This window comes from Mastigoproctus giganteus, chromosome 8, assembly GCF_048544385.1.
Source record: "Mastigoproctus giganteus isolate SK-2022 chromosome 8, ASM4854438v1, whole genome shotgun sequence".
Classification (NCBI taxonomy): domain Eukaryota; kingdom Metazoa; phylum Arthropoda; class Arachnida; order Uropygi; family Thelyphonidae; genus Mastigoproctus; species Mastigoproctus giganteus.
Genome location: NC_143582.1, coordinates 24477217 through 24493610, shown reverse-complemented (window position 1 = coordinate 24493610; position 16394 = coordinate 24477217). Strand labels below are relative to the sequence as shown.

The window sequence follows — 16394 nt, the reverse complement described above, 5'->3', positions numbered from 1 at the left end:
CTTGGTGATGATAAGTCCACTTCATGCTCTTGCTTCATTTCTGGACCATACTAAAATACCTATCGCTCATCTCCAGTGACAGCAGTCAAACCAAACTCAAAAGATTTTTATAATGGTAAGATATGTTATACTGACAATCTTTAGACGTATTCAAACTTGGTTTTCACACAGAATAAACAAAAGTATATTTCCCACAGTCCTGAATTTTAGTTTTTAAACACATTCACAACAAACACCATTAATTAAATTGGAATACAATTTCACATTCAAAATCTTTTAATAACACTAGAAATAATGTTATGCAAGTTTTAGTTAATTTTTAAACAAAGTAATTGCCTGTGTATGTGTGCACATGTTAAAAAAAGTGCATCAATGAGCAAACATGTTTATTGACATCCACTCATACAAGTTTATGATGAATTTGCATTAGGACCCCTCCTTCTGCCGAATGTGGCAACAACATTCACAAACCTTCTGTTGTACTGCATACGGCGTTTAGCACGGCCAGTTTTCTTCTTCTTCTTTTCCTGTTTTTCAACCTGCAATCATAAAGTTCAAAGATTAATAACAAAATTTCATTATCTCCAAATTTTATAAAGAATGGCATACTTGCAATAATTCACCAAGAGAGAAAAGTAATAAATGCTACTCATCACTGAAATTAATCCACACCTAGAATGAATGCACAGATTTAACTGAAGATTTGCACTACAACTAAACATGGATATCAACAATTAGCACATCAAGCCAATCAGTGCAATATAAGTCCAATAATATCTATTACCACCCTGACATAGGAATCTGAAGTACTATAAAAACATGCATAAACATTAGCAGGTAAACAAACCAGTGAGTAATGACTACCCAAGGGCATGCAATACATTTAACACATGTAAGGCAACATTATGTACGGCCGATAGACTTAGTGGGGTTGCATTCCCACCATTTCCCTGTGTGCTTCTGACACCATTCTCATTACTCATGAAAATATAAAGGAAGATGGTAAGTTATGATCAAGGAAATCAATCACTGTTGAAGAAATTTTATAATTTTGAGGAAAACTCGAGATTGAAGATTTGAGATAAGTGTAACTATACACATTTATTATTAAAATAACCGATGACACAATCATCTTTAAAATACAAAGATTACCGCCAATTTCTGCTAAATTTTTTCTCACAAGTACCATACACAGGTCCACTTTCTTTCTGTGAAAAAGAAAAATGTCTTAAAGCCAGTTTTTTTATAAAATGAACACTGATTTTTATTAAAAAAAAAAAAAAAAAAGGTTGATTTTCAAGTCTTCATAGAACTCTTAAAAAAGCTCTGCTCATTGTGTTTTTCCTCCTGCTGTTACTCCATTTTACCACTCTGAAGGGAGAAAGTATCAACTAATTTATTAAGATTTCTTACAATTCGGAAACAAACCAATTTTTTTTTTTAAAAAAGTTATTTTTAGAAATAATCTGAAGCAGCAAAAGCTATTAATTCACTCGAAAACAGCAAAAATATATGATCACATCATTTTATATAATTACGACCACAAAAAACAGCGGCAGCTCACTTTGATTGTATAACGCATCACTGCATTAGTTTGAATTGTGGTGCCACTGGCTAAACCAAATCAACACACACGGAGCCATAACTGACTGATCAAGCTTACGGTCATTGGCATTTTTCAGGTGATCCAAGGAGAAAATAAAAAAATGTAAGAAACTTTCTTGGGAAATGAACAGTTGGGCATCATTACTTTCGAACAATATTTTGCATTACGTAATTGTACGAAAGAAATACAACGAATTGTTTTTGAAAAACAAATATTTTTCTTTAATATGTATTATATCTACTAACACAAAATCAAGGAAATTAATCTATTGGAAGCCAGAGTGGAAACAGGGGAGAAAAAAAAAAAAAAAAAACTGCTTCACTGTAATTGTTTTAGGGAACAATATTTTGCATTATAGCTCTAAATCAGCTTCATCCTAGGGTGCCAAAGTTCTAATATCCAATTCTGGTCTGGTGCACATTTGATTTATAAAAAAAAAAAAAAACCACACCACTTTGCTTTATGTAATATGTTTTAGGGAACAATATTTTGCAATAATCACTGTGGAAATATTAGCAAGTGAACTGCATTATAAATTTCAAACATTGCTGTATAGCTTGTCCTTGAATGCAAATGACTACGGTTTCTTTCGAGTGACCGCATGTAGAGATGTTTTATCGTGGATACTTCCTTCCAGTAAAATCATCAGTAGTAGTAGTCCTTCATTGTACCTAAAGTAATTCGTTATGTTGGGGGAAACTGTTTTTGCTCCTAACTGATGTAAAATTTTCCCAAAGCAGATTATCTGAACACAATGTAAATTAGAAGGACAGTAAAAGAGTTGATAATTGATGCCACCGGTGGGCAGCATTCCGACAAACAAATTTTCTGTTTATACTCTGGGACCAGCACATGGTCAGAGGAGATCCCAAGATAGAGAGAAAAACAAGAAACCGCATTTAGCAGTCACCAGCTTGATTGTGTGAAATAATTTTCCCAGTAAAACAAAAGAAGAAATAGGGAGTAAATCTATTTTTCAGTGGGGATATCTTTTTATTGCAGCTCGGAACAGCAAATGACCATGGATGGTGAATTTATTTGGCTTGTGTTACTAAAACAGAATTTCTCTTTGTGATAACATCAAATGCATACCAAGAAAATATTTTCTAACAATACTTTTTGAACAGCCAGTTAGCCATAATCCACTAGTGTTGTAATGTTCGAAAATATTGCAGTTTTGTGAGCAATACACATTCATAGTGGATGAACAATCCATTATTCGTAGTGGATGATTTTTTCCACTCTTTTGCACACCAGTGTTCAAAGTTTATAATGCAGCTATCAATAAAATTTTCTTGAAATTTGGTTAAATCAAATATACATCCAGGAAACTGCTGTTCCAATATTGTTTTCTAAAAACAATTATAATACAGCAAACTTTTTTTTAAAAAAATCAAAAGCATACTGCAGGGTTATCAGTTTTACACCAGTTTTTCCCATTTCCAGTGTGCTTCAAATATATGAATTTCCTTGATTTTCTGTTAGTAGGTGCAATACACATGAAGAAAGGAAATATGATTTTTTTCACTTTTAAGAAACAATTGTTACTACTGTTTTGCTTTATTGTTTCTTATGGCAACAAACAGTTTTGCATTTGTCTTTTTTTTTTGTCTTCTCAATAAAGCTGTATGGAGAAGTGAAGCAATGCCGGAGTGAATTGTTCTCACGCTTCGCTCCATAAACAGAGGCATGCTCTCTAAAACAACAAATGAATCAAGAATCATGCTTCATAAGCCCTAGGCTAGTTAGGGCAGGGGTGAAAAAAATAACTGTAAAAGGCATTAAAAAAATGCACATTTTTTTCCTTTGCGTGAAACTGAATAGAAATTTCCAAAAATTGAAGTGGGAAAATCAAAGAAAACAGTTCTGGCTCCAGCTATAGCAACTTTCAGCTCTCTAGATAAGAGTAAAAATTAGAATTTACTTGTTGAACCCAGTTGGGGTGGGTACACACCCCAACAGATGCAAATTGGGTTAAAGCACAGAAAGACTGATAAAAGTACTGAAAAGCAAAACAAAAGCATGGAACAATTTTTTTTTTTTTAATGGGGTTATAAACCTTCATCACTAACTTGCTGACTCAGTAGCTATCAAAAATCTTCAGCCATTAAAGATTTTAAATATTAAAACACTTCAGCTGTTTTTAAATACTTTCCATATTAATGGCATCTCAAAAATACAAATTTTATTACTTTAACACTAGTAAGTAATTATTTGTACAGATTATCCTTAGAACCTTGTTAAAAGAATTTATCTAGGCAGGATGCCTTTATCTTATAAGGATGGGGAAGATATTAAGTTTCCACATTTCCCAGGCTGTTTGTTATTTCTGCAGTCTTAAGTTTATTACTGAATATGCCCAATTTGAGTAAATTTTTCCAAAGAATAAAATACTTTCATATTGAATTTATTTTTTAACCCACAAAGATATACAAGTAAATAATTCTTTGCTAAATTTCCTTGACTGAAAATAATTTTGAACAGGTAAATTTTAATTTAGCTAGTTAACTGCTATAGTAGTTATCCCTATTCCAATGTATTTTTGAATAGGGAAAATCTGCTATTGTATATTTTATTCTCCACAACCTTCTGCAAAACATTACCATACAAAATTCTCCAGCTTTGAAGCATATGACAAAAGAGCACTTCTAACAGGCTTGAACTTGAAGTTTCCATAGATATTTTTTTACACTTCTAAATAGCATGATAACACAAGGCCAGTAGAATACAGCAGATGTAGTGTGTGTGTATTTATTTATAAATGTATAAATTTTTTCCACAACCAATTTTCCAGATGTGATCTGAAGATGAATGAATGTTGTCCTGATCACAGTACTGCAGAATCTGGTCAATGGACTTTTCTTACAACAATGTTCCAAACTTTTAAGTTGCTGGCAGCAGGCTTCAGTAATGATGCTTTTATTGGCTGCAGTATTTCAAAGTAAACCATGCTCCAAACATCACTACCAAATGCATAGCAAACTTTGCTAGTATGACAACTACCTCTTGGCTGTGGTTTTTTTTGCCTATTTTCATCCCTTGAATTGCGTTTGGCAAAATTCAGTTACCAGTCCTTCCAGCATGGCTATCAAACCAACCATCTCCAAAGCGAATTAAGCCTGAAGGCACTTCAACGACTAAATTGTACTCGTCAGACATGAAATCCTGGGCCAACAATGGCATTTTCTCATATTTAGAGCTTCCTCACCATGTGTGGCTGCACTCATTCTTAAATTCACAAAAGATTGTATACCTAATGTATTCTGTTGATTTGTCTTGATTTGTCTTCAACATCTTAAAATAAATGAACCAATTAACTCTAAAAACCCTAATATATGCAATTTAAGAAATATATATGCATAAATAAGTTTTTACAATGAAATACATACAAAACATTATAGTATATGCTAATATATTTAAAAACAGCATTACCTTCGGTGTCTGTCCTTTTACCTTACCAGCTCGGGCAAGAGAACCATGGACCTTACCTGTTAAAAGAGAAAACAAACCATAAGAACCAATGAATAAGAGAGAATCTTTTATTGCACCACCTTCACTTGTAAGCAGTTACAGGATTGGCTAGTGTTGCAATGTCCCTTCATGGCCAAAAAGCCAGGGGTTTACAGATAAGAGGTATGACGACCAGATACATTACAGAAATAAACTGACATTAAGTGATATAGGACATTAAAAAATAATTAACCTGACATGTCTTGATCGTTGCAATGATGCCAGCAGTCAGTTTGTTTGTTTGTTATTTGGATTTTAGGAGCATTAGCAACTAAGGCCATATTGCTCCGGGGATATGCGGTGGTCATTCCCTGACCTTTCCGCATCCTCCGTATTTGGTGGTCACGGGCTCGAACCCCAGTCTAATCAAGAAGCGTGTGCTACGCACTGCTGCTCCTGCCCACCTGGCTACGGAGGCGCCGCAATGATGCCAGCAGTCAGTGATGAGTAATTGGGGACCATGGGATGTGTGGGGCTCAAAATCCCATGTCTATAGTCAGTTGAGAGCAAATTTTTTTAGGGCAGCATTAATGTCCTGGATTTGTCCAAGCATCTGGTAGGGCAGGAAGCTATCTGATAAATGGAGATGTGAGTGAAGAGGGCAAATTGTTGGAGTGGAATCCTCTAGCCACAGAGATCCCAGAATTAAGGAGATGTGATGAGTCCGATCAGCAGATCATGATTACCAGTCTTCTTTCTTCAATGAAAGAGGGCAGCCCGGGAATTCCCAGGGTCAGTGGGCTTGTGGTATTCGTGTTTGCAGGTGACCCACTTGAGGAGCCAGTATTCCACTGCACAGATAGGTTTTGTGCTCATGGATTCTGTCCAGATTTCTGATGCATAAAGTGGCAGGTGGGTGTATGATGGTCCTGACATTGTTGCTGTGACCTTGTCTGAAACATAATGCATGTGGTTTCACTCTCCATTTAAGTGCACTGCCTGCCTGATGAGTGTCAATGTGATGGTTAAATCTGTTTTGTGTCAAAAACAAAACCCCAAATCTAAATAATATGAAACAGGAGGTACGGAAGCTCTGCTGATCTTTGACAAGATAGTTGTTGGCTCTTTCTTCAAGGAGTACAGAAAGCACTCACTTGGCTGGGTTTGATAAGACTAAGTTGTTTGAGGTAGCCTGCTAGTGCAAGAAGCACACTATTAATTATCGCTGTGATCATATTGGGATTTGCATTTGTTTGGATGGAGGTCAGTATTTTCAAATCGCCAGCATAATACAATATATCTGGTTTCTGGCTTATAAAAGGGAAGATGACAACGGTAAACAGGAGGCTAGAGAGGACTTGCCTTGTGGTACTCCTGTAGATATTTGTTTAGTATAGATTTTGTCAGAATTATGGAGTATGATTGTACAGTTCTGAAGGAGCGATGAGAGGAAGTGCAATGCATCCCTGCCTATGGAGTAGTGGTCTTCAAGCAGCCATAGGAGAGCAGGTACTTGGACAGCATCAAATGCTACTTTGATGTCGAGGGAGGTTATGAGGAGTTCTTTTCTCTCAAATGCTGCAAGGGTGCTGTGAATGGTGGCAAGGAGATTGGTAATGGTGGACCTGTTTGGTAGTGATGAATGAATTGGTGGAGCATCTGGAAGTATGATGTTAGAGTTGGAAGGAATTAATATTTATAAAGCAAATACTTTTGCCTGTGTAGCATTAGAGTATTCCATAAGTAGCAAACAAGATAGCAGGAATGCAATATCACTTACCCTTATTGTTTACTTTGAGATAGGAATTGTACAGCAAATTTTCCCCACTTATCTAAATATACAAATAAAATTATGGTTCTTCCCAAATGTCATGTTAAGCTTAACTTACAAATGCAAAGCTTCCCTATGGACCCATATCTAAGAACTGTACTGTTCCCCATTCTTTCTTTATTTGCCTAAAGTATGACTATTCTGTGAGGGATGGTAGCAATTTTAAACGAACTGAGAAGTAGACAACAGTTATTTACTGTAAAACAACAACTTTATTCAATTCTAACCCAGGGGTGACAAACCATTTCCTATAGCATTACACATGTTGGAAATGCACTGTATACTGCCTAGGGGGTAGACCAGAAGCTATCTAACTCAACTGTGCAAATATTTTTGCCAACTATGTAACAAATTGTGCTAAAAACTTGCAATAAAAATATTAAAACAATTGTCTACATTGGATATACTATACATGTTAAAAATCCTTTAGAAATAATTAAGAGAAAATTGCAAAACTAAATTTCCTTCAGGGGGAACTATCCTTTAAAGTTGTGGCCAGTGGATCTGGATTAAAGTTTAAATTAATCCACATTCTTGCTTAATGAAACCTACCAGATTTTAGAAATTGAAAACAGAAGCCTTAGAGATCCAGCTTCAGCCAGAACCATGTTCAGGCAATATCTGAACAGCACTTAAACATTTTCAAAACACGCAGGTAAATAATTACCTAGGTCATTTGGATATCGATCAGTGGTTTTGACAGGTGTCTCTTTTACGTAGAAAAAAATTTGACTCACCCCGCCATACCTCTGCATATTACATAGAAAAGTGTTCATGGCAGTTGGCAAGCAAAGCAAGAAGTGGGCAGAGCTCCCTAGTATACCATTAAGATAATATAGTACAAGTGGGATGGATGAATACAGAGCATGCCAGTCTAATAGAGCAGAAAAAGATAGCATAGGAAAGACAGTGATGAAAAGTACTGAAGCCTACATATAACAGCTACAAGTTTATCTAATATTACCACATAAGGTTTTTAGCAGGTTAGGGAAGGAAGGCTGAGTATGACAAAACACTGGATAAGAGCAAAGGAAGGGGACAAGGTGTGTTTGTTTTAATTGCAGTAGCATCTGAAAAGGCAAAAAGCCAAGGCCGGCAAGTGTGTGCATGTATATGTGGTGTTATGTTGAGCGTTGACTCCCAACCTTGGCCACAAGGAGGCATGCCAGGGACAACTTTATTACCAGAGACACTTACTGGGGCTATCAGGCAAGCCTGGGAGTCCCAAGGTGTTTAGGGAAAGGAAGTGAAGATAAGAATGAGAAGTATGGGGATTGGAAGGAAAGGGAAAGTTGGATAGAAGATAAGGGGAAGAAGAACAGACATCCCCTGAAATAGAAGAGAGAAGTTAATAGTAAAAAGAAAGTGTATAGTGAACTATATTCTATTACATTTAAACTAATCTAAAGATACTTAGACATATTTGAATAGAGCTGCAAAGCTAGCAACCAAACAGTATCAATGAAAATTATATACAAGTCTACAGCCTATAGACAGGAAGTATAAGACAGGATAAGGGGAAGAAGAACAGACATCCCCTGAAATAGAAGAGAGAAGTTAATAGTAAAAAGAAAGTGTATAGTGAACTATATTCTATTACATTTAAACTAATCTAAAGATACTTAGACATATTTGAATAGAGCTGCAAAGCTAGCAACCAAACAGTATCAATGAAAATTATATACAAGTCTACAGCCTATAGACAGGAAGTATAAGACAGGATAAGGGGAAGAAGAACAGACATCCCCTGAAATAGAAGAGAGAAGTTAATAGTAAAAAGAAAGTGTATAGTGAACTATATTCTATTACATTTAAACTAATCTAAAGATACTTAGACATATTTGAATAGAGCTGCAAAGCTAGCAACCAAACAGTATCAATGAAAATTATATACAAGTCTACAGCCTATAGACAGGAAGTAATGGTAACAGCAAGTCTCCAAAAGAAAAATATTCACAATAAATGTCAACAGCAAGAAAACAGTGTTTTCAACACTATCTTCTAGAACTAAGTTTCCTGAAAGTTAATGCCTTTGGTCTTGTACATAGTCATTAAAATTTGATACATATAATGCATATCATTAACAGGACTTATTTTCTTGCAAGACATAGCCATTAACCTCTCAAACACAAGATTTAATTTTCAACAACAGTTCTTATGAACAACTTAAAATAAAAGACTCAGTGACACTCAGAGCCAAGAAAACCTTATAAATAATAAAAAAAAACAAAACTGTGGTGTAGCCCCTCATTACGTATTAACATTTACAATGCATTTTCATCTCCTAAACACACTATCAGCAAAATCAGAGAAATAAAAGAAATTCTCCCTTGTTTCCGCCAACTGCAGAACTGTGGGACTATATACATTTGTCAAAATCTGAATTCTAACATATGTAACCCTGCCCAAAAGAACAGCATTCCATTCCAATTGCCAGTTTCTCATAAACTCAGATCTTAATCTAGCAACATTCTCCTTTTCAGATAAATCCATGTTCATATAGTTACCAATATTAGCTGGGGGATCCCTTCTTTGGTGATATAATAGATACTGCAGTATTATTTCATAGTAAATAGGTATTCAGCCATTCAGAGCAACAGTAGAAACAGTTCTAAATGCTCTGGAGGTGGCAAGAAGGAAAAAACAGATTGGATAAGATAATTTTTTCACCATGCTATTAACCACCCTAAAGCCACATAGCATATGATAGACAAAAATAAAATTATAGTATAGCTTTAATGTACTTGATTTTATACCCCAAACGTTTTTACTAATTTTAAGTATTTTACTTGTTAAAGCTTTAATCTTGTTCAAAATATACTTTACATGTTGAATGAGTTTATGATCAAACATTACTCCAAGATATTTGTATGTTCTTTCTAGTTTGATGCTTTGATTATTAAGTTTAATAACAGGCAGTCTGTTTAGATTTAAGTTAAACTGTTTTGTTTTGGGAACAGAAATAACTAGTTTGTGCACATTGCACCATGAGTTAAGGTCATCCAAGATGTTATTTGGTTTTTGCTCTAGCTCTAATCTTGAGTTTCCCATAATCAAAAGGGCCAGATCATCTGCGTAGGCAATCTTACAGACAGACACTGCCATAACCAGAAGGAAGGGGACAAGGAGCTTTTCATGCATGTCAATACAAAGAATTTTAATTAAAAAAAGAAAATGAATCGGATCAGACCCTTGTGTACTGGGTGGGAAAGTCAGATAATCCAGCTGATGAATTGAATAGATACTTTGCATTGGTGTTCACTCACAATGACACCCTTCATGCTGTGGTGAGACTATGTGAGTGAGGCTGAGACATGAAATCACAGATGACTGTTTATTAGAAAAGCATTCAAGCCTAAAGGCAAGAAAGTGTATTGAACCACTGAGATTAATTATGAGGACATCATTAGACTTAGGAGAGATTCCTTTGGATATGAGAAGTGCAAATGGATCACCAATACATAAAGGAGGTTCTAAAGGTGAAGTTGGTAACAATAAGTCTGATTTCAGTGTTAAGTAAAATGATCAAGGGTGCAATCCAAGGATTTAGATAGAAATGGCATTCTGAAGGACAAAAAGCAGTTTTGTTAAGGGAAAAATCATGTTTAACTAACCTGGTGGGCTATTTTGACACCGTTACTCATGAGCTAGATGAAGAGAACAATTCTAACAGTTTATTTGGAGTTTAGCAAAGTATTTGACTCAGTCCCTCAGAAGTTACTATATAATCTGGAACATGTTTGGATTACTGAGAAGATTCTAAGATGGATCACAGGGTGGCTGCAGGGCAGAAGGCTGTGATTAATGGATATTCTTCACACACTATTTAATGAAGGATAGAGGGTGTGATGTCAAAATTTGCAAACAATGTAAAGATTTGAAGAGTTGTTAATGCTCAGTGTCATGCAGCACTCCTTCAGGATTACTCGAAGGGGCCTCAATAATGGTTAGAAAAGTCGCAGCTGTGTTTTAGTGCAGCAAAACGCAAAGTCTAACATTTCGGGAACAGCAAACCTAAAAATAACTTACAATATCCTGCAGAGCCAGGGAGGTGATAATCCCACTGTACAAACAATTGTAAGACTGCATTTGGAATACCGTGTTCAACTATGGAGACCATCTGAAATAAAGATATTGAACTTCTTGAAAGGGTCCTAAGAGGAAACTTTTGAGATTTATAAGGTTCTGAGAGAGGTTAGTAAAATTAATGAAGGCAGAATTTACTTTTACAAAGAATTCCAGACCTAAGAGCCATATATTCAAATTACAGGGGAAGAGGTTTAGACTGGATTGTAAGTTTTCTTTTAGCCAGCAAGTTGTTGATTGTCAGAAAAAGTTGACTCCACAGGTACGTGAGGCTGACAGTTCGAAGAAATTTAAAGGTCACCCAACCTAGCCTACACGAGAAGGGAAACAATTGGTATATATATATATATATATATATATATTTTTTTTTTTTTTTTAATCTACTTTTTACTTTTTTTTGGCCAGCACAGCAAAGGCCTGCAACTTTCTTGCACCATATGGCTAATACTAATTAGGCTTTATTTTTCTATTTATATATATTTTCTGAACCACTGAGAATATAACCTAAGTTTATAATATTGCAACTATGGAAAATTACAACTTTCCTCCAACTAGTCATGTTTTTTAAGGATATATCCCACAGTGTAAATCAGGAAAGCCTGTATTAAGAAGTATATTAGTTTAATGAATTCAGAAGTCCTGAGCTTGTTGGATAAGGAATCTAGTACTGCCTGAACCAACAGATGCAGGTGGAGAAGATATTACCAAAACTGTTTAGAATCCAATGGACGTCTAATGCATTCAGGGTAGTTCTCACTCTAGGAAAGTTACAGTTAACTATTTTTTCATTAATACAGTAACACAATATTAAAAAAACTCCTACCTCCTCTCAGTCTAACACAAAGATCTACAGTAGCTCCATCAGTAAGACAGGATGTCAAGGGATGACTATCTTCTAATGGCTGCCCACAGTAGTACAAAAGCTGTTCACCACATGGAATCTGTTCAACACCCTCAACTGCAATCTGTAAGGTGAGAAAAAAAAGTTGTGGTTCCATATCAGATTAAACTCATTTCTTGAATGCTGGTTAAATTGCCACAGCATATATGATAAAGTGAAATAAAATGACACCATTTCAAAATTAAAACATTCACTGAAATTGTTCAATAACTACATTATACTGAAATAACACGATACATTTATATAACACACTAGCTTTCAGCCATCTACGCCACCATTGGCAATTTTTAAACACAAGAGCCTGATACCAAATTTAAAAACTATTCTCCATTCCACCATATGTATCCACCCCCCCCCCCGTAGTCTCCCAACACCATGCCACATTTTCCCACCTATGCTGTAGATCTACCTCAACTATTTCGTAGTATATTTCTAGGAAATAGTTGAAGCATGTTTCCAATTAAACATCCCTTCTAACACTTGCAACACTGCCACCTATATTCTTTTCCAAGAATCTGAACATCACTAGGATGTCCAAATGATGCTATTCCACCTAACAATATGCTACAACTGAAGAACAGTCACACAGAGCCTGCCCCAACTTTGGAGTAGGCCTTTCATTCAAACCAAATCTTTTGCTTAAATTTTGAATCTCAGTTCCTTCTTATTTAATGCTGTTCAACATTATCTGGCCAATTTTTAGGATATAGCACTTTGGTCCATTGAGGCAATTCTTTATCCTGAGCTGATAACAATTGTTTTTCAATAGACTCTTAAATGATAAGATGCAACTGAGTATGTGATTTATCTCTTTCTAACTTGAATGCCATTTCAGCAGAAAAAAAAGCCCTTTATATAAATAAATAAAAATTTACCAACAGCCTTGAGGTCAAAATTTGTGATTGATTACCATAACGCAGTGGTTTTCAACCAGGATGCCACAGCACACTAGGGTGCTGCAACAACATTCCAGGGGTGTCATGTAATTTGGGTTTAAGTTACTTAAACTTATTTTTTGAAATGTATATATTTATTTCATTATAAAAAAATGCATATGGTATCCATTGTACCGTATCTTTTCAATTTTGTGGTGATCTATAATTGTTCTATAATTGATCTATATATTTCTTGATCTATAATTGATGTTTATTTAGTACCTCTACATAAAGAATAAAATTATTGCATAAGTACAGTTGAACTTGGTTACAACGAGCAAAAAGCCATAATGATTTTAATTTATGCATATTCGTACACAATTGCTCACTGTTATAACGAGAGTACACACAGATATACTGAACAAATTTTGGTAACTATGCAAACGTTCTTAATTGCTTGGGTACTCAAAAAAAAAAAAAAAAACCCTCAATTTTTGGAATAGACGAAAATGAAAAGGGCAACTTAGCTTTATGACCACCTGCATTGGATTAGGAGCCGGTTTATGACCTTGTCCTTCCGGGGACAGGGCTATACAATAATGCATTGGTGCTGTGCTTGTCGCATTACCCTATTAACAGATTGTCTTGATTTAACTGAACCATAAATTTATTTCAGGACTTCTAGGAACGTTGTACGCAGATCACTTTATCATTTTAAAGTAAAATCAGTTATAAATGAACCCTTCCTCCGGAAACATGTCTACTAACAAAAGAAAGGTGTCCCTCGATTCGTGAAAAAGTCAATTAATCGAGTTAGAATGTGTTGCAAAAAATGTTGAAGTGTGTAAAAAGTTTTCTTTGTCCTCTTACAGACAGGCTGTAAGAGCAGGTCATGGGGTTTTGTCAATGATATACAGGAATTTTGCTAGCAGCAAAAAGGAGGCAATTATCCTTTGTATAAGGCAATGGTCAAACCACGCCTAGAATACTGTGTACAATTCTGGAGGCCTCATTTTAGGAAGGATGTAGAATTGCTTGAGCATGTACAGAGAAGGGCAACAAGATTGGTGAGAGGAACGAAGGGATCCCCTTACCAAGAGAGGCTTAAGTTCTGCAAATTGCAGCATCTGGAGACTAGGCACCTGCGAGGTGATCTGACTGAGGTGTAAGGCCTTGAATGGGTTGAGCATGCTGAATTCTGATGGGATTCTTCCACTTGCTCAGATTACAAACCTGAGGGGGCATAAATTCAAACTGAGGAAAGACTGTTGTAGAATAATGTGCAGAAATTTGCCTTTAGCCAGTGGGTGGTTAATAGCTGGTACAAACTTCCATCTGTCATGTTGATAGCTTAAATCAATTCAAGGAGGAACTGGACAAATTTTTAGAGGGAATGGTTGTATGAATTTTTTTTTTTTTTTTTTTGGTTGATGCTACATAAGTTCATATACTTGCTTTCTTGAATCGCACGCCTGCCTCTATTACTACAATGCTGACGAAACAGGACTTTATAATTTGACACCTGACAATGCATTTAAATTCAAATGGGAAAAATGTATTGGTGGAAAAAATCAAAGGCACTCTTACTCTTGATGGTGCTCGTATGCACAAATATGACAGGAACTGATAAAAAAAAAGAACTGTTTATCAGAAAACTTAAAACCTCTGTTTAAAAAAATGTAAGGAAACTTCCTGTGAATTATACTGCAAACAAGGAGGCTTGGATGACTTCGGATATTTTTTTTTGGCAATACGTAAATAATTGGAATAAGGAGCTATTTAAAAAGAAGAAAATATTTTATTGTTAGTTGATATCTGTCCTGCACATCCACAGATTCAAAATTTGTCCAACATTAAGCTAGTGTTTCTGCCTCCCTATGCGACATCAATTTTACAACCAATGGACATAGGTGTAATCAAGAGTTTGAAAGGATTTCCGGTTCTACATCAAAGAGAACAGAAACTTAGTCTATATCGATATTGGATGCTATAAATTTATTGAATGATGCGTGGAACGTTACTTCGACAATCATATCGAATTGCTTCAAGAAATCAAAATTAAATTCAAATGAAATCAATTGTAGATGAAGAAAATAACTTACCATTATCCAAATGGTTGCTAAGTAACAACTGTGGGTTTTAATACAGATAACATCAATGAATTTGTCAGTCGACAACTTATTAAGTAGTGGTCTTCCTACAGAGTGACAAAGACGATAACGACAACGATTGTGGTGATGATACGATGACAATTGAAAGTGAATCAAAACCAGTGCCAACAATCTCACAAGCTCAAGGTTCAATGGAAACAGTCAATTTTTTGGAAGGAACCGAGGCAAGTAATGAGACTTAACACTGTTTTAAGGGGAAACTTAAGAAATATCAAAGTGAAATCTTTAAAACAAAGATCAATTTTAAGATTCATAAATAAAGACTAAATGAAAGTGTTTATTATTAAATAGTATTGTTTTTAATTAGAGAAATGAATTGTGTTTAGTATTAAGTGTATGGTTTTAAAATTACAGACAAATAAATTGTTTAATATTAAGTGTATTGTAGTTTATAAAAAGCATATTAATACAAATAATATGTAGGTATACATTTATTTTTCTCTCTCTAATATTTCTTGTTTTTTGAATTATCTTTTTATCAAATTATTGAGAATTTAAAACAATAGGAGGTAGATTTAACTCATCACTGAGATAAAGTGTTCATTGTTTAATGGCCCCGGGTTTCCCCATCTCTGCTATAGCGAGTAACGATTATAACAAGGAAATTGTCAGTCCCTTGATGCTCATTGACTGTATATATATAATTTGTATTATAAACTGTAATTTTGTTTATAATTATATTATTACAATAACTATCATAACATTTTTTTAATATTACACACAGTCGAAAACCACTGTATTAGGTATTTCTTTTGGCCTAGGGGGCACCATGAAAAAAACTGGGACACCAAGGGCGCTGTGAACTGAGAAAGTTTGGGAACCTCTGCCATAGTGAATAGGACAGTATCCTTTAAACCACAAAAATTGAGCCTTTTTATGGCTATATTTCTCAAATTTAAATATACTGATAATGCAGATACAGTTGAGAATACAAAAATTCACAACTTTCAACTTCTGATTGCCACTGTTCATCAATGTGCATGCTCAAATGATTTAATAACATGACAAATTTTATTAAAACTGTCACAAACTTAATCCTTTTACCTGACAGCATAACAATAAATATATATTTTACCTTCAGTGAAGAGATGGTTTCATTTTCATCTAATTCAAGGGTATGGATCTTTCCTCCTCTCACAAACAGCTGCATTGTTTCTGGAATGATTCAACTGTACATTAATACAAATGACCAATGATAACTTATTTATAGAAAATAAGTTAAATACATAAATAATATATTCTGAAAACTTATCTCCCATCCAAAAGCACCTAATCCCTCCACCCAAATTTCCTTCACAGATGGTGTGAATGTCTGCCAAAGGTACCAAATTCTTTGTAAGGGCTAACTCAGAATTTCTTAATCTAACTACACATTTTGCTGCTTCTAGTATGAAAACTGTTGCTACAATATTAAATTAAGTCTATTATTATACTCTATTTTAATAAAGCACATGGCTAATATTTATAGTATAGG

General features: G+C 34.9%; 1 protein-coding gene across 1 annotated transcript in view; it reads right to left on the bottom strand.

Annotated features, from left to right (window-relative positions):
- Nucleotides 1-369: 369 nt before the first annotated feature.
- The window catches only part of RpS30 (ribosomal protein S30), a 32971-nt gene continuing 16946 nt past the window's right edge, over nucleotides 370-16394 (bottom strand). Inside the window, exons 2-5 of the mRNA XM_090379741.1 lie at nucleotides 15996-16075; nucleotides 11797-11938; nucleotides 5039-5094; nucleotides 370-539 (exon numbers count right to left, since the gene is read on the bottom strand). Of these exons, the coding sequence (XP_090235867.1) occupies nucleotides 411-539; nucleotides 5039-5094; nucleotides 11797-11938; nucleotides 15996-16070 (402 nt within the window). The 5' untranslated portion in view covers nucleotides 16071-16075 and the 3' untranslated portion in view covers nucleotides 370-410. The remainder of the gene's footprint in view (nucleotides 540-5038; nucleotides 5095-11796; nucleotides 11939-15995; nucleotides 16076-16394) is intronic.